This window comes from Mobula birostris, chromosome 25 (genome assembly GCF_030028105.1).
Source record: "Mobula birostris isolate sMobBir1 chromosome 25, sMobBir1.hap1, whole genome shotgun sequence".
NCBI classification, from domain to species: Eukaryota; Metazoa; Chordata; class Chondrichthyes; order Myliobatiformes; family Myliobatidae; genus Mobula; species Mobula birostris.
The window spans coordinates 42442945-42468846 of NC_092394.1; the positions used below are offsets into that span (position 1 = coordinate 42442945).

The 25902-nt window shown below is 40.4% G+C and overlaps 1 protein-coding gene across 2 annotated transcripts in view; it reads left to right on the forward strand.

Annotated features, from left to right (window-relative positions):
• tmem132e (transmembrane protein 132E) overlaps positions 1–25902 on the forward strand; it is a 601125-nt gene that overhangs the window by 542789 nt on the left and 32434 nt on the right. For both annotated transcript variants that reach the window (XM_072243258.1, XM_072243259.1), the window contains exon 8: positions 8999–9190. In XM_072243258.1, the coding sequence (XP_072099359.1) occupies positions 8999–9190 (192 nt within the window). The remainder of the gene's footprint in view (positions 1–8998; positions 9191–25902) is intronic.

The window sequence follows — 25902 nt, forward strand, 5'->3', positions numbered from 1 at the left end:
CAGAACAAGGAAATTTGGCTGATGGTGTCTAAACCAACTTACAGGGGAACAATCTCATTAGTCTCATTTTTCCTCTGTTTATTTCCTTGTAACCTTGCAATTTGTTCTTTCACACATGCAACCACTACCCCTTTGATTCTATTTTTTGTTAATCTGTAGTCGGACATAATTGACAATGAATACATCTTTGGAGTGAGAAAAAATTGGAGAACCCAGAGTAAATCCATGGGTGTACAAGATCAGAAATGGACTCCTCATGCTTCAAACCATTTCAGGCAGACCTTATAGTGCCTTAATCAAAATTACATGTCACATACATGTATTTCTATCAGAATTCATCTAGGCAAGCTGCAATACGTTCTTCATTTGAGCCCTCCAGAACAAGCTCATCTTTCGGAATGCTGGCATGCATACTACACACCTTGTGACCCAGTTGCAGTTTTATTCATGTAGATCCACATATTCCAGGAAGAGGCATCTGAGCTGGGATGCCACCTGCCAGAGTCATTGATGAGATGTCTTCTTCCTCCTAAATGAGATGTCTCAGTTGCTGAGTATGGGCAGATGATATTACAGATCTGAATTAAGATAAGCATACAGTATATTCCTAGTGAGGGGAGGGGCTGGATGAAAGTGACATACTTAAACCATTATTCTCTTAAAAGTTAGAAGAAATTGTGGGAAGAAGCCAATGTCGATTGTAAAATAAGTAGATATAGCATGACATCTTCCAGTGCTTGAGACAATGATCACCAATATCTCCCCCTTCAGGTAAGGGACTATGAACATGCTAGCCTGCTGCTTCTTGCTGCAATTGTATGCAAGTTCCTCCTGCAAGGGAGGCAGATCACTGCAATGTGTATGCATTATCATATTATTTTGGCTGTGAACTGTAAGTGTGCAACTGTTGTTGGAGGGTTGTGCTGCTGTTGACAGCCTTTGCTAGATATGTGAGATAAATAGTTTTTTTCAACACTGAGACATGAATGGAGGGAGATCAGTTTGTGTATTTATCTTTCTGGCCACCTTCTCCTACTGCTACTTAATTTTGGGCCCTGAATGTACTCTGGTTGTCCGCCTCCTCCACAGTGAGATGGGGTGCCTGCTTCTGGCTGAGTGCCATGGTTGCTCTGGTCATTACTTTGCCAGCTGTGGAAAATTTCTAATAGTGATTTAGTTCAGTGCCCATAGATGTAAATGTCTGCGCCCATGTTCAAAGTAGTCTCAACATAGTAATGAATTTAAATTTCATATTAAGATAGTAGACTAAACAACGTTTGTCATTACAGCAAAAGCAATGGTATTACAATCTTCAAGTTTGTAGTAATCAGACAGCACTATGCCAATAAAATCATCTCAAATAAGTAGGGTGAAATAATGCATTTGAAAAGCACAGTGCCAACCTTATTTTTTATTTCTTCATGCTATATAATCATTCTAGTGCGCTCCTTTGATAAGCATCAATGACAGAAGTATTGCTGAAGTACAAAGCCATAGTTTTCAGAAGGGAACAGTAAATGTGAGAATTAATCAAAGCATTTTATTAACAGTAACTTGAACCCAAATGAAAATGTTGACAGATTGTCAAATAAGTCCTTTGATCGATTATATGACAAAAAATAATTGAGCAATCAACTGAAAAGATAATTACTTTTTCCTTGCTTAAAAGTTTAAAAGGAACTGTTTCTGAGTGATCAAAACCATCTGTATATGCACTGTTATTATAGAAATTAAGCAGCAACTTCAATATTCGAACCATTTTACAAAGAACATTTTCATCTTGAATTCCACAGTAGGCAAATGTCCATACTTGTTGACATTGAAGAGCATATGAGTGAATATGGTGCTCTCCTTCCTATACTGACCCCTTAAAAAAGGTTGGAAATGGACTGTTCCATGTTTGGAGTTATTGAGTGTGTTTTGTCTGACAGGCTGGAGAAAGTGCCAAGCACTTCCCCTGAATATTTCCCTATCGTACTCTTGACCCATCCATCACAGAGTATTATCGTGTGGATTTTTCCTCACTATCTTGTATCTCAACTGACTGTACCCATTAATGTCCGGTTCATTCTTCATGTAGTGCATCAATGAGGCGTTGATCGTGTGGATAGTCAGAGGCTTTTTCCCAGGGCTGAAATGGCTGCCACAAGAGGACACAGGTTTAAGGTGCTTGGGAGTAGGTACAGAGGAGATGTCAGGGGTAAGTTTTTTATGCAGAGAGTGGTGAGTGCATGGAATGGGCTGCCGGCAACAGTGGTGGAGGCGAATATGATAGGGTCTTTTAAGAGACTTTTGGATAGGTACATAGAGCTTAGAAAAATAGAGGGCTGTGGGTAACCCTAGTAATTTCTAAGGTAGGGACATGTTCGGCACAACTTTGAGGGCCGAAGGGCCTGTGTTGTGCTGTAGGTTTTTTATGCTTCTATGTCTCTATCCAGCTAACTTGCCATGTTTCCCTATTTCAGTGCCAGCTAAGCAGGATTAGCCTCAATAGCACCGCATGTTAAAGAGTCCTAGAGCAATACAGCACAGATTCAGGCCGTTCAGCCCACTGAGTCCATGCCTACCCAATTAGTCCTAATTTCCTGTGCTCAGCCCATAGCACTCTAAACGCTGCCTCTCTATGTATCTATCCGAGTGCTTCTTGAATTATACAGTTGTACCTGCTTAAACCACTTACTCTGGTAGCTTATTCCATATATTCACCGCTCACTGTGTGGAAAAATATTGCCCCTCAGATCCCTTTTATTCCCCTCTTACCATAAACCTATGTCCCCTAGTTTTGGACTCCCCAACTCACAGGAATAAGACGCTTATCAAGCTTATCTATATGCCTCATAATTTTAAACATTTCCATAAGGTTGCCCCTCATTCTATGTTCCAGGGAATTCAAAGAAGATCTGGCTTGGTCATTATCTCCCTATAACTCAAGCTCTCTAGTCCTGACAATATCCTTGTAAATCCGTTTTTTGTGCACTCTTCACTATCTAATAACATTTATAACAGGGTGGTCAAAAGTGTACACAGTACTCCAATGACTTGTATTGGTGAGGCTGCACTTGGACCATAATGTCCCAACTCCCATACTTAGTACCCTGACTGGTGAAGTCCAGCATGCTGAATGCCTTTTCACTGACCTGTTTACTTGCAACACTGCCTTCAATAAACTATGCACTTGAATTCCTAGTTCCTTCTGTTCCACTACACTCCCTAGTGCCCTACTGTTAATAACATTTGTCCATTGTTTGAAGCAGCAAGTGAGAGAGCAACAGTTTGCAGGGTGGGGACCATTTGAAAATTGCAAGTTCAGCAGGAGTTAGTCTTACTTGAGCCAATAAAAAGAAAGGTGGTGTAAGCCAAACAGTAAATGGTGGAGCAGGGCAGTGTTAGAGTGCTCCAGCTTTGTTTCAACAGGCTTCATGAAAACAGGTTTGGACAAGCACATGTGGAGGTTCTAAGTACATCTCTAGTGTTTTTTTTCTGTTATGTATAGAGCTTGTGTGCTGGGAATAGCTCCAGGGTTAGTGGTATGTTTCTTCTGCGAGATTTAGGAACTTTGGGAGACCTCCAGTCTCCCTGATAACTACATCTGCACAACGTGCACTAAGCTACGGCTTGATGACCTTCTGGAGAATGAGGAGGTGATAGATAGGAACTACAGGGAGGTACTTAACCATAGTTTGCAGGAGGCAGGTACCTGGGTGACTTTCAAGAGAGGGTAAAGGACAACAGTGCAGAGTACCTCTGTGGCCGTTTCCCCTCAATAATAATTCTGTTGGAGAGGGGTGGCACGACCTGCCAGAGTGAAGTCACAGCAAGCAGGTCTTTGGCACTGACTCTGGCTCTGTGGCTCAGAGGGAAATGGGGAGAAGCGGAGTGCAATAGTGATTGGGGATTCCATAGTTAAGGAAGGAGATGGAGATTCTGTGCACACGTTAAAGACATCCGGGCTGGTATTTTGTCTCCCAAGTGCCAGGGTCAGGAATGTCTCAGAATGGGACCATGGCATCCTAAAGGAGGAGGGTGAACAGCCAGAACTTGTGATACATGTCGTGGACTATACAAGAGCCTCAGTACTTGCACTACCAGGTTCAGTTACAGTTACAACTCCACAACTATCAGGCTCTTGCATATAAGGGGATGACTATACTCGATCATCATAGAAATGTTCCTACAACTATACAACCAATGATTTCTCTTTAAGGACTCTTTCTTGCATAATCTCATGTTCTTGTTATTCATTGCCATTCATTTATATTTGCATGTGCAGAGTTTCTTGTCTTCTGCACTCTGGTTGATCTTTCATTGATCTTGTTATAGTTACTGTTCTATAGATTTGCTGTGTGTGCCCACAAGAAAATGAATCTCAGGGTTGTACATGGTAACATATATATTGTTTGATAATAAATTTACTTTGATCTTTTGAACTTTGAATGTACTGATACCAATGACATACAGTAGGTAGGAAATTGGAGACCGTGAAGGGAAGTTGTGTAGTCGCCAGGATGTGGGATACAACTTAAAATGGAGAAAAGAAAAGGCATGGAAAAAAGGGCAATGTTCTAATAGTCATGGGGGATTTCAATATGCAGATAGATTGGGATAATCAGGTTGGTGCTAGATCCCAAGAGAGGGAATTTGTAAAATGCCTATGAGATGGCTTTTCAAGCAGCTTGTTCTTGAGCCCACAAGGGGAAAGTCAGTTGTGGATTATGTGTTGTGCAATGAATCAAACTTTATCAGGGAGCTTAAGGTAAAGGAACCCTGAGGAAACAATAATATATAGAATTCACCGTGCAGTTTGAGAGGGAGAAGGTAAAGTAGATGTATCAGTATTATGGTGAAGGGAATTCCAGAGGTATGAGAGAGAATCTGGCCAAAGTTGATTGGAAAGGAACACTGGCAGGGATAACTGCAGAACAACAATATCTGAAGGTTCTGAGGATAATTCAGAAGGCACAGGATAAATGCATCACAAAGATGAAGAAGCATTTTAAATGACAACCCAACTTCTCCAGGAGCATAGAATTTTGGTCGGGCATAAACAAACAGCAGCAGTGAGCAGCATCTGTAGCCCCAAAGAACAAACCAAGCTATTGGGCAAGTCCAGTGTGGTCTACAAAATTCAATGCTGGGATTTCAGCAACTATTATGTTGGCCAAACTGGGAGAAAACTATCTTCAAGGATCTATGAATATCAACTTGCTGTGAAGAGGCATGACCAACTCTCCCTAGTATCTGATGGTGAAGATCAAGAGGGCCACAAATTCAACTAGGCATCAGTGAAAGTAATGGCGCAAACAAACATGTGGCATGCAAGAGAATTCCTAAAAGTATGGTTTTCCAAAACAATCTGTGAACAGAAATGTAGATCTTGGTCCTGTTTATAAGCCAATGCAGGCAAAATTCCAGACCACAATGCACAGAGTTTGCCATGCAACCAATCAGCGATGAGACCCCTTCCCTACATCGCAATTGAGTTTCTGGAACGGCAACCAATAAGCTAATTGATAAGTATATAAATGTCAACCATTCAGAGGACACACTACAAATGAACAGTGCACTGATTATTTCTCCTTGTATGGTGTTGAAACGTTTACAAATGGATTGGAGAACAACTCGACCCAAGAATTCTAAAAGGAGGATGAGGCAACCGTGGTTGACAAGGGAAGTTAAAGGCAGCATGAAAAATCGGACCACTGAACAATAACACTGGAGAAACAACGAAATGGCAGAGGAACTTTGCATCATACTTCACTATGGGAAACACTAACAGTATGCCAAAAATTCAAGTGTCGGCCAGAAGTGAATGTTGTTGCTATTACTAAGGAGAAAGTGCTTGGATAGATAAAAGCTCTGAAGGTAAATCAATCACCTGAATCAACTAGGGTTCGGAAAGAGCTGAAGAGATTGTGGAGGCATTAGTAATGATATGAAAAGAATCACTAGATTCTGAAATGGTTTTGGAGGACTAGAAAAGTGCAAATATCACTCCACTCTTCAAGAAGGGAGCGATGCAGAAAAAAGGAGGTTATAGGTCAGCTAGCCTGACTGGCTAACCGGAAGACCACAGTCTGTGCAGATTGGTGATAACATATCCTCCTCGCTGATGATCTACACTGGTGCACCTCAGGAATGTATACTTAGCCCACCGCTCTACTCTCTGTATACACATGACTGTGTGGCTAGGCATAGCTCAAATACCATTTACAAATTTGCTGACGATACAACTATTGTTGGTAGAATCTCAGGTGGTGATGAGAGGGCGTACAGGAGTGAGATATGCCAACTAGTGGAGTGGTGCCGCAGCAACAACCTGGCACTCAACGTCAGTAAGATGGAAGAGCTGATTGTGGACTTCAGGAGGGGTAAGATAAAGGAGCACATACCAATCCTCATAGAGGGATCAGAAGTGGAGAGAGTGATCAGCTTCAAGTTCCTAGGTGTCAAGATCTCTGAGGATCTAACCTGGTCCTAACATATCGATGTAATCATAAAGAAGGCAAGACAGCGGCTATACATTATTAGGAGTTTGAAGAGATTTGGCATGTCATCAAATACACTCAAAAAAACTTATGTAGTTGTACCATGAAGAGCATTCTGACAGGCTGCATCACTGTCTGGTATGGAGGGGCTACTGCACAGGACCGAAAGAAGCTGCAGAAGGTTGTAAATCTAGTCAGCTCCATCTTGGGTACTAGCCTACAAAGTACATCTTTAGGGAGTGGTGTCTCAGAAAGGCAGCGTCCATTATGAAGGATCTCCAGCACCCAGGGCATGCCTGAAGGCACACACTCAGCGATTCAGGAACAGCTTCTTCCCCTCTGCCATCCGATTCCTAAATGGACATTGAAGCTTTGGACACTACCTCACTTTTTTTTTAAGTATACAGTATTTCTGTTTTTTGCACATTTTGAAAAATCTATTCAATATACGTAATTGATTTACTTGTCTATTTATTATATGTTGTATTTATTACTATTTTTTCTCTCTCTCTGCTAGATTATGTATTGCATTGAACTGCTGCTGCTAAGTTAACAGTTAACAAATTTCACATCACATGCCGGTGATAATAAACCTGATTCTGGTTCTGATTCTGACCTCAGTGGTTAGAAGATGTTGGAGTCCATTATTAACGATGAGGTTTCAGGGTACTTGGAGGTCCATTATAGAGTAAGCCAAAGTCAGCATGGTTTCCTAAAGGGAAGATCTTTTTTGACAAATCTGTTGGAATTCTCTGATGAAGTAACAGGCAAGATAGACAAGGGAAAGTCAGTGGATGGTATTTACTTGGATTTTTGAAAGGCCTTTGACAAGGTTTCACAAATGAAGCTGCTGAACAATTTAAGAGCCCATGGTATTACAGAAAAAGTACTTGCATGGATAGAAGAGTGTCTCATTGGCTGGAGCCAAAGAGTGGGAATAAAGGGTGCCTTTTCTAGTTGGCTTGCCAGTGGTGTACTACAGGGGTCAGTATTGATACTGCTTCTTTTCACAGTCTCTTACATCTCTGGTGTATAAATCTTCCTGCCTTGTATGCATTTCAGTATCTCCAAATCTTGCTCTGTTAAGTTGATCTCACATACCTTTCCCCTCTCTTCTTTCTATTCATCATTCCAAAGCCGTAACACTTACAGCAGACATATGACTTTGTGAGGAGAGCCCTTTAAAGGAGTGCAGTTCAGACAAGTTAACCGCTTATGTACCAGCAGCTTTCCCAGATTCATTGACAAAGTATGACTGATGCAAGTTGCAGAAGTAAGGATATTCAGGGACATGAGACAAATAAGAATATTTAGAATTGGATGACAAATCAGCATGATCGTACTTCATGGTACAAAACGTTACATTTTCCTGGTTCTGCAATCTCTGTGCTGCGCTGTGATATATTTCACTGTAAGTGAGTTTTCTCAGTCTTTCATTTACCCTGTGATAAGATTCAATGTCACTCTCACATCTCTCTTCCTCTCCAGCAATAGGAAGCAGACATATTGGAAATGTTTTCCAAGTTCTATGGTAAGACCCTGTTAGAAAAGATGTATACTGTAGTAACTGCAGTTAATTAATTTTACACCTAAAAAATGTACAATCTCCACTTGGTAATACCTGGGTCTCAACAATTTCGATGATCTTGCTTGAGCCCAACATATTGATGCAATTACAAAGAAGACACACCAGCAGCTGTATTTCACTAGGAGTTTGAGGAAAATTGGTATATCATCAAAGACTCTTGCAATTTTCTACAGACATATCATGGAAAGCATTCTAACTGGTTGCTTCACCATCTGGTATGGAGAGGCCACTGAAATAATATCCGAGTTATTTAGAATGACAGCTAAGTTGCAAAGGAATTAAAAACAAACATTACTGAAATTAAACAAAACAGTTACTGCCTATTCCAGTGTTGTACATGCCCATGTTGTTAAATATAAAATAGTATCAAGAATTAAAATTGAAATTTAAAACAAACAAAAAGTTCTGAAATCAAAGGAAAGTAATTACTCCATTTAAACCCAAATATTGCACATGTCCATGTATCACACTTAAAGATTATCCATAGTGCCTATGACTATAGGTACTGGAGGGGGAGAGCATTGTTCAGTTGCACGACAGTTGCAGAAAAAGCTGTTTTTCATTCTGGATGTCCATGCAGAGATGTTTCTGTATCTTCTACTGAATGGTAGGACATTGAACGGGTGATTACTGGGGTAGGATGAGTTCATTATGATGTTACAACTCCACTGTAGACAGCTTGAGATGTGAAGAAGGGCAACTCTTTCTTCAAAGGACCCCTCAGAATAGCTAATCAAGTTTTACTCACTACTTTGGTTTATATGCCAACTATTCTTGGAGTATATGTTATCAAAAGTGCCCATTTCAAAGATAAGGAACAGTTTTGTATTTTTTTTTGCTGAAAAAATACCTTTTGCCTTAAGCTGTATTGAAAGATTATAGTTTAAATATATATGCACATATGATTTTCTTTTCAATTTTGTAGGTTGTTTCTCCATTAACTGAGGCTGTACTGGGGGAAGTGCCATTGACTGTTGCTGATGATAAAGTCACCATCACTGACCTCCAAGCAGAACTTGTATCTGGTCTGTCGTTAAGTCTGGAGTCTAATCCTGGGACTAGCCACATCTTCATTGCCAAGACAACAGCTCGTCAGCGCCTACAAACCCTCAAACAGGTACCAGGAACTTGCTTGCTCTAAAGGAATAGCCACTTGTTATTTTTAAATTTATTTTGGAGGGTGCCTAGGATTCTGTTATCATCTGATGATCATAACAAAAATGATACTACTCAAATTTAATTGCAGTTTAAATAATTAATAAGTATATACAGCAACATAAATAATTAGTAACTATGAAAAGTAGGTTAATATGTAAAATAATAGCTTTCATTGTTGTGAAAGGAACAACCCTAGACATTTTCTAATAACAATATTATCATACAATTATACTAGTCCTAAAATTCTTTCTCCATTTTCTCTACAGCTTCACAATGCTGGGTAGATTTGGAACAATATTATAGAAAGGTTAAAAAGAACATTGAGATAGTGCTGTATCATTTCACCAGAATAATATTACCAGTTTATAAGACTTGAATTCTGTGGAGTAAACTAATGAAGCCTTTAGAAGTTTAGTGTTGAGCATAACACTATTCAAAACCAGGGGTGCAGTTCTAATTTTTTACGTGTCAGAGCCGACAAAATGCTTACCATTTCCTATATCCTCCTTATATATATATATATATATATATATATATATATATATATATATGTCACACCCAATTTGTGTACCTGCTCATTTCGTGTACTGGCCAACCTCCTTGCCCCATTCATGTAATGAACAGGTACACAAATTGGGTGTGACACACACACATATATACACACACACACACACACACACACACACATATATATATATATATATATATATATATGAATAGGGCTTCTTATAATGTCAAGCACTAAACCAAAATGAAAGAAATATATGGAATATTAGAGCTCCACAGAAGTATAGTGATAGTTAAGACATTAACAAGATTATAGCCTATCACTACATTTCAGTGTATAACTGGTACAATAAAACATATAATACTTAATTTAATAATATGACAAATTATTGTTCGGTTGCACTCACTAATTATCGTAAAATATAATTATCAAGCAAGTAAAGAAAAAGACGGTAATCATGTATTCTACCAATTTAAAAGTAATTACCTACTCACCAAATGCCCCCAATGAGAAGTTTCACAATAATTTCCATAAATGGTCAGGCGTAATATGTGTTCGGGGGTCTGAAGCAACTCTTGTCCTGGTGTCATCTGCTGATCTGTGGTACCGCAGCCATAATGTGACATACGGCTCAGAATTCCACTGAACTAGAGGAGGTCCGTGTAGTTTAACAAACATAAGTGCTGATACATGATTTATGAGAATTCCTGAGCGTGTTGTTGTTATTATCAAGTTCATGTGACTGAATCCTCTCTCACGCTCAGCAGTACTAATAGGAATAACTTGTGAACAGCTCAGTAATGGGCATAAATCTTGGGGGATACGGCGTCCATGATCCTCCACATAATCTCTGAAGGCATTTATTACAGAAGAAGAAGAAAGCTTAAACCTCTTACAGAGAGATGATATTGCAGCATCTCCATAATTAGGCGGTATTTCAGCAGGCCAGTTATCTTTATCAAGGACACACATTTCATTCAGCAGGGATTTATACATACTTTGAGGTTTAAAAGTTTGAGAACCTTTCAAGGATGTTGCCATGAACATACAGTGCTGCAAATTGTTTATAAGACTATTAAGAAACTGTAGATAATTAATGGAGACAATTTTGTTGATGCTTGTTTTGGTAATTTTTCCAAACTTCCCCTTTTCAACTGCCTTTTGAGCTTCTAGAGTTTTTGTACCAGGTTGCTCTTTCAGTCCATGCAGTGATCTTATGCTCCGTTGGATCAGTTTGTCTGCATAAACAATAGTAGTAGTGCGTTTCTGTAAACACTCTGACAGTAAACCAAGTGTCGTACATTAGAGCTAAGTCCAATAGGAACTGTTCTGAACAGAGTCTTTTCAACAGACCTTCTTGGGTTTTTCTGTCTCTCCCAGATCTTCTTTCATCCTTCATTACTTTTTCAAAATGAAAACACAGTGCTTCATAATTTTGCCACACTGCTGAAACTGTTCAAAACGAGCTAACTACCCACCTGGTGCCCAAAACACGGTTTATTTTGCAAATTTGTTGTTCTAGTTGAGAGGCACATTCAGACAGTTCCTTTTGATTTAGAGGTGATCTACTGTAAACAGAGTACAATTTGTCCATAAATCATTGGAAATGATTTATTCCATGAACTTCTCCCACCGAATCACCTACTGCAATTTCTAATCTGTGATTAAGACAGTGCCAAGTTATCATATCAGGGTAATGTTCCTTGAGAATTGTAGCAACACCAGATTTGACACCAAGCATTACGCTCGCCCCATCACTAGCAAATGCTACAGGGTTCCGTTTCAAGTAAGAGTCATCAAACCCATGGTTATTGAGACAGTTCAATAGATGCTTTGCAATAGTTGCAGCTTTCTGATCAGGCAGTTCAATTAGATCTAAAAACATAAAATGGGGATCACTTTCCTTATCACTTTGACATTTCAAATAAACTATTAGGGCGGTCTTAATGCTCAGGCTCATTGATTCATCAATGAGAATAGAAAAATTTGCCATTTATCTGCTTGATATGCTGGCAAATTTTCTTTTTCATATTAATGGCTATGTGATTAATTATCACTGTAGCAGTAGTGCGGGAATGCAGTCCAATTCCAATGTCAATACCTTTTTTTTTGAAGTTCCAATAAGCCAAAGTGATCAGAGTATGGTCTGTCATTCTGAGCTAAGTAATATGCAGAACGAAAAATTGAACAAGTTGCCTTTAGATGCAAGTATTCATGGTGTCACATCATTTTCCAAGAGCATCTTCACTAGCTATATTTTCAATACTTAGAGCAGCAGTGTGAGCTTTTGATCGTTTGTGATTAGCAATTTTTTTCTGAGAGACTTCAAGCGTGTACTTCGATCGGCTCCATAATAGGATACTTGGTACATCTGCCATGCCGATTCTCCTGTGATTTTTAAGTTCTTGTGTGTGACATGGCCTCTAGCCACACACTTAATGCTTTCTCAGTCTTTGCAAGCACTTTATCACGAACCAGAGAGACCATTTTTGCCATTGTAGGGGTAACACTAACAGTTCCACGAATTTCAGCTCCTTTCTGCTCTATTGTGCGAATGCTCGATTTGTTCTTACCAACCTTACGGCCCACTTAGGCACACAACATGCCACTTTTCAAAAGATCTAAGGTTTTTATTTTCTCGGCGAACAATGCTCAAACAACGAGTGCTGGAGTGAGACTGAGGATCTGTGAATTGGCGGGAGGCTACAGCAGGGACAATGGGTCGAGCAAGGAGGGATCTCACAAAACAGTCACAGTTCCAGGATTTCACCAAAAACTATCAAATATCCTAATGTATTTTCCCCACCAGCCACCACTGCCTGTCCCCAACCCCCGCTTCCGTAAAATTCCCTCTAATTAATATGCAGCCACTTTTAAATTCCCCGCTTGTTTATTTTGACTTTCTTTTACAGAGGTGTCAGAGTGGTGCTCCGGTGAGCTCCGGCAGCACTGCACCCCTGTTCAAAACTAGGCAGTCCAGGAGAAAAGTTAGAAAATATTGCTTCAGGCCAAGAGTTAAAATGTGTGATCTTCCACAACATTAAATCAAGGCATGTATGAGTGTTGCACTTTCATGGCCGCAGATTATCCCAAATGCTTTACACCCATTAAAGTACTATTGAAATGTAGCCACAGTTGTAATGCCAGAAGCCCATTTCTAGATGTTCAGGATATGATTGTATTTTCTGTTGACAAAGAATTCTGGTTTACGAAGGAACCTTGCGGTCATGTCTTTGGAAACACCTCAATACAATCAGAATATCATCAGATTAAGGGAAGGAAATTATTTCCTTCACTTTCAATAGGGAGCATCAGAAACAGTGTGCCACTAAGTACAACATTTGGTATTCATATCATCCATACCTTGGAATAATTCTGTGGATGAAAAGTTTTTAGTCAAAAGTAACCTTCATCTCTCAAGTCTAAATGGGTCATTCATAGATGTGTGACTAAGCCTCTACTTGCAGAAGATGACAAACCTCTGTGACTACTGCCTTTAAAAGACCATAAGATTTAGGAGAAGAATTAGCCATTTGACCTATTGAGTCTGCTGCGCCATTTCATCATGGCTGATCCATTTCCTTTTCAGCCCAATCTCCCACCTTCTCCCATATCCCTTCATTTCCTAACTAATCAAGAATCTCTCAATCACTGCCTTAAATGTACTCAATGAATCACGGCTTCCTGTGGCAATGAATTTCCTTTAACCATTCTCTGGCTAAAGAAATTCCTCCTCATCCCCTTTCTAAATGGACGTCCCTCTATTCTGAAACTGTGTCCTCTCGTCTTAGACGCCTTCACCATAGGAAACATCCTCTCCACATTCACTCATTGAGGCTTTCAAAATTCAATAGGTTTCAATGAAATTTCCACCCCACTCCACCCCATCTTTCTGAATTTAAGTGAGTGAAAATGCAGAACCATCGAATGCTTCTTATGTGATAAGCTTTTCAATCCTGGAATCATTTTCATGAACCTCCTTTGAACCCTCTCCAATGTCAGCACATCCTTTCTTAGATAAGGAGCCAAAACTGTTCATAATACTCCAAGTGAGGCCTCAGCAGTGCTTAATAAAGCCTCAGCATTACATCCTTTTATATTCTAGTCCTCTCGAAATGAAATCACATTTGCCACTGATTAAATCTGGAAATTAACCTTTAGGGAATCCTGCACAAGGACTCACAATTCCCTTTGCACCTCAGATTTTTGTATTTTCTCACCCTTTAGAAAATAGTCTATGCTTTTATTTCTTCCACCAAAGTACATTACCATACACTTCCCAACGCTGTATTCCATCTGCCACTTCTTTGCCTATTCTTTTAATCTGTCTTAAGTCTTTCTGTAGCCACTCTGCTTCCTCACACTACGAGCCCCTCCACCTATCTGCATATCCTCCGCAAACTTGGCTACAAAGACATCAATTTTGTCCTCCAAATTACTGACAAATAGTGTAAAAAAAACAGTCCCAACACAGACTTTGGTGGAACAACACCAGCCTCTGGCAGCCAACTAGAAAAGGCTTCCTTTATTCCCCCCCTCTTTGCCTCATTCCAATCAGCCAATACACTATCCATGCTAGTATATTTCCTATAATACCATGAGCTGTTAACTTGTTAAACAGCCTCATATGTGGCACCTTGACAAAGGCCTTCTGAAAATCCAAATATACAACAGGCACTGATTCTCCTTTGATTATCCTGCTTGTTATTTCTTCAAAGAATTCTAACGGATTTGTCAGGCAAGGTTTTCCCTTGAGGAAACCATACTGACTTTTGCCTATTTTATCATGTGCCCTAAAACTGCATGCATAATAATTGACTCCATCATCTTCACAATCACTGAGGTCAGGCTAAGTAGCTTATAATTTTCTTTCTTTTACCTCTCTCCCTTCTCGAAAAGATTAGATTATGAGAACACTCAGTCCTCTTTTATTGTCATTTAGAAATGCATACATGCATTAAGAAATGATACAATATTTCTCTGGAGTGATATCACAGAAAATAAGACAGATCAAAGACTAACACTGACAGAACCACATAATTATAACGTATAGTTACAGCAGTGCAAAGCAATACCATAATTTGATGAAAAACAGACCATGGGCACAGTAAAAAAAAGTCTCAAAGTCCCGAGTCGATTGACTCCTGAGTCCCCGATAGTGGCGGCAAAAGGGGGAAACTCCCTGCCATAAACCTCCAGGCACCGTCAACTTGCCGATACCTTGGAAGCAGCCGACCACAGCCGACACTGAATCTATCCGTCCAAAAACTCCGAGCTTCCGACCAGCCTCCTGAGCGCCTTCAACCTCTCCCCGGCCGCTGAAACACGCAAAGCCAAGGATTTTGGGGCCTTCAGTTCCGGAGATTCCGGTTACCACACAGTAGCAGCGGCAGCGAAACAGGCATTTCAGAAGTTTTCCAGATGTTCCTCTGTACTCTCACGTCCGTCTCCATCAAATTAGAATTGTGCACAGTCCCCTACTTGACAGATAACAGATATTCATCACCGAAGCGGCCCCACACGCTGCCGTCATGCCGCCATCTTCTCCCCCCTCCCGGGAGTGACATTTGCAATTTTCTGTTCTTCTGGAACCATGCCAGAACCCATTGATTCTTGAAAGATCATTACTAATTCCTCCGCAGTCTCTTCAGCCATCTCTTTCAGAACCCTGAAGTGTTGACCATCTGGTCCAGGTGACTTATCTACCTTCAGACAGTTCAGTTTCCCAAGCACCTTCTCTCTAGTAATGGCAACTTTACTCATTTCTGCCCCTGACACTCAAACTTCCAGCATACTGCTAGTGTATTACACAGTGAAAACTGATGCAAAATACTTATTCATTTCACCTGCTAGTTCCTTGCCCCTCATTACTACCTCTCCAGCATCATGTTCCAGTGGTCCGATACTTACTCTCACCTCTCCTTTGCATTTTATATATCTGAAGAAACTTTTGGTATCTTCTTTAATATGATTGGCTAGCTTATCTTCATATTCCATCTTTTCCTTCTTTATGTTTTTTTAGTGCCTTGCGTTGATTTTTAAAAGCTTCCCAATTCTCTAACTTCCAGCTAATTTTTGCTCTATTATATATCTCTGGCTTTTATGTTGACTTTTACTTCTCTTGTCAGCCACAGTTGCATCATTCTGTCTAAAGAATATTTCTTCTTCCTTGGATGTATCTATTCTGCCCCTTCTGAATTGCTCCCAGAAACTCCAGCCTTTGCAGCTCTACCATCATCTCTGCTAGTGTTTCCTTCCAGTCAATTTTGACTAGACCCTCTCTCATGCCTCTGTAATTCTATATATCTGACTTGAGCTTCACCTTCTCAAATTGTAGGGTGAATTCTATCATATCATGATTGCTTGACCCCTAAGAGTTCCTTTACCTTAAGCTCTGTAATCAATTCCAGTTCATTGCACAACACCCACTCTCATAGGCATTCCACAAATTTCTCCTTTTGAGATCCAGCACCAACCTGATTTTCCCAATCTACCTGCATATTGAAATCCTTGATGACTATTGTAACATTGCCCTTTTGAGGTGCATTTTCTCTCTCCTGTTGTTTTTTGTAGACCACATCTTCGCCGCTGTTCAGAGGTGTATATAACGCTCATCAGGGTCTTTTTACCGTTGCAGTTTCTTAGCTCCATCCACAATGATTCTATACCTTCTGATCTTATGTCACCTTTTTCTAATGATTTGATTTCATTTTTTTTTTTTACTAACAGAGCCATGCCACCACCTCTGCCTAACTGCCTGCCCTTTTGATACAATGGATATCCTTGAACATTTGGCTTCCAGGTGTGATCTTCTTTTAGCCACTATTCAGTGATGCCCACAACATCATACATGTCAATCTGTAACTGTGCTACAAGTTCATTTACCTTATTCTGTATACTGCATGCTTTCAGTCTGGTATTCATCGCCCTTTATAATTTTAGCTCCCCGTTACACCTTAACTCACCCCACTGACTGCAATTTTGCCCGATCATCACTTTTCCTTGCCAGTTTGTAAACCAATTACGCCATCCTCAGCCCTATTACTCCAGTTCCCACCCCCCTGCCAAATTAGTTTAAAACCTCGCAACCAGCTCCAGCAAACCTGCCTATGAGGATATTGTCCCCCTTCGGATTCACATGCCCCTTTTGTACAGGTCGTACCTCAGTTAGCCTGACCTTCAGTGGTTGGGAAGATGTTAGAGTCAATTGTTAAGGATGAGGTGATGGAGTACTTGGTGACACAGGACAAGAGAGTACGAAGTCAGCATGGTTTCCTTCAGGGAAAATTCTGCCTGACAAGCCTGTTGGAATTCTTTGAAGAGATTACAAGTAGGATAGATAAAGGGGATGTAGTGGATGTTGTATATTTGGACTTTCAGAAGGCCTTAGACAAGGTGCCACACATGAGACTGCTTACCAAGTTAAGAGCTCATGGTATTACAGGAAAGTTACTAACGAGGCAGCGAGTGGGAATAGAAGGATCCTTTTCTGGTTGGTTGCCAGTGACTAGTGGTGTTCCGCAGGGGTCGATGTTGGGAACACTTCTTTTTGTGCTGTATATAAATTATTTAGATGATGGAATAGATGGCTTTATTGCCAAGTTTGCAGATGATACAAAGATTAGTGGAGGGGCTGGTAGTGTTGAAGAAACAGGTAGGATGCAGGAGGACTTAGACAGATTAGGAGAATCGGTAAGAAAGTGGCAAATTAAATACAGTGTTGGAAAATGCATGATCATGCACTCTGGTAGTAGAAATAAATGTGCAGACTATTTTCTAAAAGGGGATAAATCTAGGAATCTGAGATGCAGAGGGACTTGGGAGCCCTTGTGCAGAACACCCTGAAGGTTAACTTGCAGGTTGAGTTGGTGGTGAGGAAGGTAAACGGCCTAGAATACCAGAGTAAGGATGTGATGCTGAGGCTTTATAAGGCACTGGTGAGGCCTCAGCTTGAGTATTGTGAACGGTTTTGGGCCCCTCATCTTAGAAAAGATGTGCTGGCATTGGAGAGGGTCCAGAGGAGGTTCACAAGGATGATTCCAGGAATGAAAGGCTTATTATACAAGGAACGTTTGATGGCTCTGGGTCTGTACTCGCTAGAATTCAGAAGGATGAAGGGGGAATCTCATTGAAACCTTTTGAATGTTGAAAGGCCTAGACAGAGTAGATGTGGAAAGGATATCTCCCACAGTGGGAAAGTCTAGGACAAGAGGGCACAGCCCTCAGGCACCCTTTCAAAACAGAGACGTGAAAAAATTTCTTTAGCCAAAAGAGCGGTGAATTTGTTGCCACATGCAGCTTTGGAGGCCAGGTCATTGAGTGTATTTAAGGCAGAGACTGATAGGTTCTTGATTAGACATGTCGTCAGAGGTTATGGGGAGAAGGCTGGGAACTGGGGCTGAGGAAGAGATAGATAAAGAGGATCAGCCGTGATTGAATGGTGAAGCAGACTCAATGGTTCAGATGGCCTAATTCTGTTCCTGTGTCTTATGGTCTAAAATCTACTAATACTACTGCAGTCCTCTTCACCTTTCTTCTCTGGTGAGCCATAGCACCAGACGCAGTGCTGTCAGAGACCTGGTCACTGCAGCTCACCCTCCCTATCCCTCACCCCAGTAGGTTATCCCCCTCAACAGTATCCAAAGTGGTATACTTATTATTGAGGGGAACAGCCACAGGAGTACTCAGCACTGGCTGCCTATTTCTCTTCCTTCTCCTGACAGTCACCCAGTAACCTAGGGTGACCACCTCCTTGTAGTTCCGATCTATCACTTCCTCAGTCAAAGTTTATCGAGCTGAAGCTAGAGATCTCCCAAAATTCCCACATCTCATACAGAACAAGACACAGCCCTTGGGGCCATTCTCACTGCACTAACTGTCTTCTAACAGAATAATGAAGAAGAAAAAGAAACTTACCAGAGACTTGCCTTGTCCAAGCTTGTTTCTCTACCCCCCCCCCAGCCTGATTAGCCAAAGCCACTCCAACACTGGCCCACTCTCAGAATGGATGCTCCACTTGCCCTTGTCTTATTTTTATTTGCCCTTTCTAATGAATCCTTTTCCCTGATTGTGCAGGTTCAACTCTGAAAACTGTCGCGAAGCACTGCTTAATTTAATCTTCAGCCATGTATCTAAGTGAAATTGCCGCTTCTTCTCATGCTTCCACTGACTGATAGCGCATAGTCAAACTCCGAAACTTACATATAACCTTCAATGCAAATGCTTTTCAAACATGAGGAGGCATGTGTTAATACGAGAGGGTAAGCATGTAAGCTAAGCGAAGAAGGTTCAAAGGAAATGTACAGAGCATGTATTTTACAGAGAAAGAATGGTGGGTGCCTGGAATGTACTGCCAGGAGAGGCAAATATGACAAAGGTGTTTGAGTCTCTCAGACAGACACATGAGTACACAGAGAACGAATGGATATGGAGCACCTGCGGACAGAAGGGATTAGTGTAATTAGACATCATTATCTTAATTAATTTGGGACAATATCGTGGGCAAAAGGGCCTGTCACTTTATTGTAGTGTTTTATGTTAAATGCCTGTTTATCTCAATAATATTTATCATTCCACCAAAGAGTGCAATATGATAATTGCAAAAGTGTCAGGCTACATTCATTTTTGCCAGAGATTATTGCATCTACTGGTTTCAGTAATTCTCCCCAATCAAAATTAGTCCCCTGATGCCAAAGGTACCTTCCCCCCAGATTTTGATCACATGGTATTCTGAAAAAGGCTGGTACTCATGTAACTCAATTAATCTGTTGCCAGGATTAATTTCACAAACAGCAGCCAATAAAGTATTGCCTAATTATGTTCCTAATTCCCAGATGATTAATGGCCATGCTGAAGCATAATAGGTTTTTGTTGATCCTTTCATATGTAGACGTTGAAGATATGAAGACATTGGAATCTTTGTCATTGTTGTCAGAATTGAAATTACATGCAAATACCCAAGAGGCATTCATTGAGCTAATAAATCCTAGGGAAAGAAGGTAAATTAAAGCTAATCCATGCACTATGGAATACAAAGGTCTAATCCCTCTAAGCAAGACGTGCCAATTGTGAGGAGCCCCACATATAAGAGAGGTGCCATTCCTTGGTTTCACTCTGTGATAAAAACTAAGGGTTTTTGGGAAAAGGCAGGTAGGTGGAGCTAAGCCCACAGCCAGATCAGGCATGATCTTAATTGAATGGCAGAGCAGGCTCGATGGGCCAGATGGCTGCCTTCTGCTCATGTTTCTTATGTTCTTATAAAGTTCTAGGTAACTCTCAATTGTGCAGCAATGATGGTGGAGGTCTATGTTTCATGAATAATTCTTCGTGATGCTTAGATTTTGCAGTCTTGCCACACACTTGTTTCCCCAAGCTGGAAAATATAGTGATTAATTACCAACTGTTCTACTTACCAAGAGAATTTTACTCCATGATCCTGACTGCAATTTACATACTGCCAAGTGCCAGTATTAAGCATGCACTTGAGGTATTGAGTACAACAATAAGCAAACAAGAAAGAGCCTACCCTATGACATTTTAAAGCATTGCTGAGGACCTCAGTCAGGTTTGCTTGAAGAAATTGCTGCCCATTTACCATCAGCATATCACCTACATCAGCATGGGTTCCAACACACTCAACCACTGCTCTGCTACCATAAGGAATGCCTACAATCCCTGGATTGCATTTCTGGAAATTTGACCATCTGGCTGTTCTCTTCCTACCTGTATACAGACAGAGGCTAAGGAGCAAGGCTTCAGAAGTAAGGACAACAAAAGAAGTGGCTGCAGTAGGCAAAGGAGTGGCTGAAGGATTGCTTCTAGTCAGTGGACTGAGCTATGATCAAGGACTCATCAGAGGATCTGAACAAGTACGCCACAGTTGTCACAGACTTTATAAGGAGAGTTGTGGACAAATGTGTCCCCCAAAATCATGTAGAGTCTTCCCTAACTAGAAGCCCTGGATGAACCAAGAAATCTGTAGTCTGCTAAGAGTTGGATCAAAGGTGTTCAGATCTAGCACCATGAAATCCAGGTACAACCTCCAGAAAGCCATATCACATGGGAAGTGGAAATTCCAAACCAAATGGAATGACAGAAGAATGCTCGATAACTGTGACAGGACTTGAATGCTTTCACCTCCCAGAAAATAAAACCAAGCAATATGTGATAACAAGATTTTGCTCTCAGATGAGCTGAATGCCTTTTATGCTTATGGCTGGAGTGTTTACTGATACCTTTAAACTCTTGGTACCCACATTTATGCTGGTGCCCAAGGAGAACATGGTATCCTGCCTCAGTGACTTGTCTAATAGCACATACAACCATTGTGATGAAGTGCTTTGAGAGGTTGGTGATGAAACATCAAATCCTGCCTGAAGAGTAACTTGGATTGCTGCAGATCTTTGGACCTAGTGTGACGACAGGTCAACAGCAGATGCCATTTCATTGGCTCTTCATTCAACCCTGGAACATTTGGACTGTGAAGATGCATACATCAGGATGCTCTTCATTGATTACAGCTCTGCATTCAATACTATCATCCCCTCAAAACCAACCAATAAGCTTCAAGACCTTGGCCACAGTACCTCCTTGTGCAACTCTATCCTCAATTTCCTCACTTGCAGACCCAGTGAGTTCAGATTGACAACAACATCTCCTCCATAACTGCCATCTGCACAGATACACCACAAGGCTGTGTGCTCTACTCGCTTTATACTTATGACTGTGAAACTAAGCACAGCTCCAATGCCGTATTTAAGTTTGCTGACGACACCATTGTCATTAGCTGAATCAAAGGAGGGGGACTGAAATCTAGCTGAGTGGTACCACAACAAGAAACTCTCACTCAATGTCAGCAAGACCAAGGAGCTGATTATTGACTACATGGAGATCCATGAGCCAGTCCTCATCAGGGGATCAGAGGTGGACAGGGTCAGCAGCTTTAACTTAAGAGGATTTGTTGTAGGTCCAGCATGTAAGTGCTATTACAAAGAAAGCATGGCAGCGCCTCTACTTTCTTTGAAGTTTGCAAAGATCCAGAATGTTATCTAAAACTGACAAACTTCAGTAGATGGGCGGTGGAGAATATACTGATTGGTTGCATTACAACCTGAATGCCCTTGAACAGAAAAGCCTACAAAAAGTAGTGGGTACAGCCCAGTCCTCCACGGGTAAAGCCCCCATCCAATACTGAGCGCATCTACAGAGAGCAGTGTTACAGGAAAGCAGCATCCATCATCAAGTACATCTGCTAACCAGCCCATGCTCTCGTCTGCCATCAGGAAGGAGATACAGGAGCTTCAAGACCCACACCACCAGGCTCAGGAGCAATTATTACCCTCAGCCATCAAGCTCTTAAATGAGGTGGGATGACTTAATTCAACACCAATACTGAACTGTTCCTACAACTTTCATCACAGGTCCTCGATGTTTATCACTTAGTTATTTATTATTATTATTTTTTTCTCTTTACATAGTTTGTTGTCTTTTCCACATGGGTTGTTCGTAATGTGCAGTTTTTCATTGATTTTATGGTGTTTCTTTATATCTACCATGAATGCCTACAAGAAATTAATCTCAGGGTTGTATATGGTGATATGTATTTTGATAATAAATTTACTTTCAACTTTGACCTTTGAAAAGCTGCTTCAATATTTGTACATTGTGCAGCATACCCCTCTGATTTAAGTTCTGTCCTGCGGAGTTAGCATCTGAAATGAAACCTAATGGGAAAAAAATGCAGCAATGCAGCCTGTCATCTTTATTAAGACTCATACTCCTCATTTTGTTCTGCTCTGGAAGTTGAACCTCTAGGAGTGGGAGTGATCTCCTTCCCAGTGAGCCCTCACTGAAAGGAATGAAAAAATAATAGGTCCATAGTGTGTGTGTGTGTGTGTGTGTGTGTGTGTGTGTGTGTGTGTGTGTGTGTGCGCGCGCGCACATTCTTTTTGTACATAGTGACATTTTAGTTAAGAGAGCCAATCTTATACAATAAGCACAAGATACTTGCATATCATTGATCAACTTATCTTGCCTGTCTGGATTGGTGGTAGTTCCATGAAATATTGGCTTATAGGGCAAAGGAAGGAAGACGGGAGAGTGGATGCGTTACTATTGGTTGTCAGTGAGTGTGTGGAATAGAAAATATATCCTGCATGCTTATAGTGCAGGAATTGAAGTCAGTGCAAGTCTGTTGAATGCTAAAGTTTCAGATCCATAGAGCTAGTAAAGGCCATGATACTTTCTGAGCAGTTTCCTTTCATCCTTTACTGGTGTTGCTCGTGCCAGACATACCCGAGTACCTCCTATCTTCTCAGTGCACAGGACCTCTATCCTTATAGTGATTTCCTTCACTAGTATGTTTTGGTCAGTTTTTGGGGATGAAGCATCTCGCTTAAACTCCTCTACTTCTTGAATAACACCACATCCAGGTGGGTGTTACCATGAGGACTAAAATTTGTAAAATTTTATTTGGATTTATTTCTCAAATATGGTAGTTGCCTCATAAGGCAGCAATTTTAACACAAAATTGCCTGTACTGTTGCATTATGAGCATTGAAAAATCATGTTACTTTGGCAAATTTTTAAATTAATGGTAACTTTGTTATAAATATTTTTAATAGTTTAACTTCTGATCAGATGAATTTCTAGGCCATTATTTTGTTGTGTTTAAATGAACATTGGACTTGAAATGCAATTGTGTAGAGCACATATTTAGAATTTGTAATTTTAACCATGCAGGTCAATAATTGAAAATTTGACTCCTGGGCTTCTGTGTGAATGAGATCATTACATGTGAAAACTGCTGAGCACACAGCAGGGACACCAGTCATAATGCAACATATCACTGACACAATGAAGTGTGCTTATATGAAGAAAAAGACTGCACAGGGATTGAACTGGAGAAAGATACCAACCCGAGAAATTGTTGTTAACAGTAGAAAGATGACTCGCATTAGTTAGGGGAACAGTCAGTTTCCAACACTTAATGGGAAATCTGCCTTGGAAGACAACCATAGACTCTTTCCTGATTCAATAAGGAACCGAATCATCTATTTTGAAGATATGTCTTCCTAGTTTCTTTGACAGGGAGTGGAGAACTGGCCCAAACTCCTCGAAATCCTTGCATTAAGTTTATTGGTGAAATGCCAGGGAATCATTCTGCTTATGTTCACAGTTCTTAGCACATCATGCTCTTAACAATATACCCATTCTCCATACACCGTTGATAATTAGTGCTGGGCACCTTTGGTGTGTCATTTGGTACCCATTCTTGTGCAAAGCAATTTCTTTCTTGTAGTCTATCTGACTGTTCCTCCAATTTAGGATTCCTTGTTTCAATACTTTCCATTGGGTGATTCATTACCGGAAGTAGAAGTACACATATCTATCAAGATTTATGTGCTGCTAGTATTTTTTCATTTTTTTCTTACCATTGTGAAATGAGTAGTACACTGGTATTATTTCCCTAAGGCATACAGTTTGTAGTTCTAAAACTCCAAAGCATAAGGCAAACATAAATAATATAGGAATTTCAAATAAACCTCTGGTTCCTGCTGCCATTCAGTCCAAGACCAGCAGGAGAGCAAGAGACTGAATTATAGGGATGCTAAGGGAGAGTTTGAAAGTTAAAGCATTCGAGGGTTAGGGGAAATAAACACTGCAGAGGTAAAAGACAGTGACGGAATAGAGTGACAATAGGGAGACAGAGAGAGAGACTAGAGCTAGAAAGCAGGGTGGATAGAGACAAAAGATTGGAGGTGTAGGGAGAGAAAGATAGACAGGGAAGGGGTAAGAGGCAGAAATTGTAGGGAGAGAGAAAGAGAGAAACTGGGATCAGAGGCAGCAGGACAGGAAGAAACAGATATTTAAGGAAAGTTTATGTGAGAAGGTTAGGGCAGGGAGAAAGAGAGAGAAAGAGGCAGAGGATGGATACAGTGGAGGAAGATAGGGAGAATGGCGAATGGGACATGAAACAAGGGTGTCAACAGAAGGAAGAAGGAAAGAAGCAGAGATAAAATATCGACCCAACCTCAGGGACTGGTGGAAATATCTGTATTTCACTAAGCTCCCTCCCTCCTACCTCCTCTCTCTTGAATTATGTTTCTTATTCTATCCTATCCCTCCCTCTTTTTATATTCCCTACTCTCTTCTTTCCTTCCTCCTTCCCTTATATTGTTATAAATTATTTATAATGTTATATTGAATATATTAATCAATTAATTGATTGAAGTTTTGTATCCTCATTTTTTATTCCATGATTTAGTGTTATTGTTGTGTTCCAGAATTTACTTTTTGAGCTATTGATGATAGTTGGAAGGAGTGTTTTAGAATTGTGTACAACTTGAGTTCAGAAAGGATTAACAAGATTAGAAGTAGCAGATCTGCATAAACAACTGACCCAGCTAATTAGAATTCATTTCTCTTGTGAGCTTCCTGTACAGCACCTACAACAGTATCATATTGCCTTCTGCTGGAATTGATAGTGATTCATTCCTTAAAATTTATTGTATCCCTAACCATATGGTTTGAGATGAGGTTCATAGCAGAGTTTAACTGCAAATATGAGAAGCAATCTGCTGCAGCTTACTTTATCGATTTGGATGTTGTCAATTACAGATACCTCTTTTTGTGGAAGATCACTAGCTTATTAAATTAATTTTTGCAGCTTTTAATTCTAAAGACAATTAGTTATTCTAGAACAGCAGCATCAGCAACACAGAGTGCCCTTAACACAGTAAAATGTTCCAAGATATTTCAGAGGAGAGATTATCAATTTAAGATTTGACAAAGGGCCACTGAGACATAAATTAGGACAGTTGACCAAAAGCTTTAAGTTTTGGCAAGAAGGATTAACTGTTGCAGATACCACATACAATAATAGAGCAAAGAAAAATGGCAGTAAGTGAAGGACTCTAAAGGAAGAAATATGACTAATGCAGAAATTTGTAAGGCTAGAAGGAATAAGAACAGTGAAGTCCCCTGCTCTAGATCAACAGATATAATGGTCAGCGATGAATAGCTGAATGAGCAAGCTAGGCTATGGGCAAAAGTTATAACCTTGTGTTTATGAGGATTGTAAGAAAAAAGGCAGGCTAGTGAGTATTTAAATAACAGAAGTGACAAAGAGATGATGGATGAGCTGAGGCAAGGAGAGTGAAAGG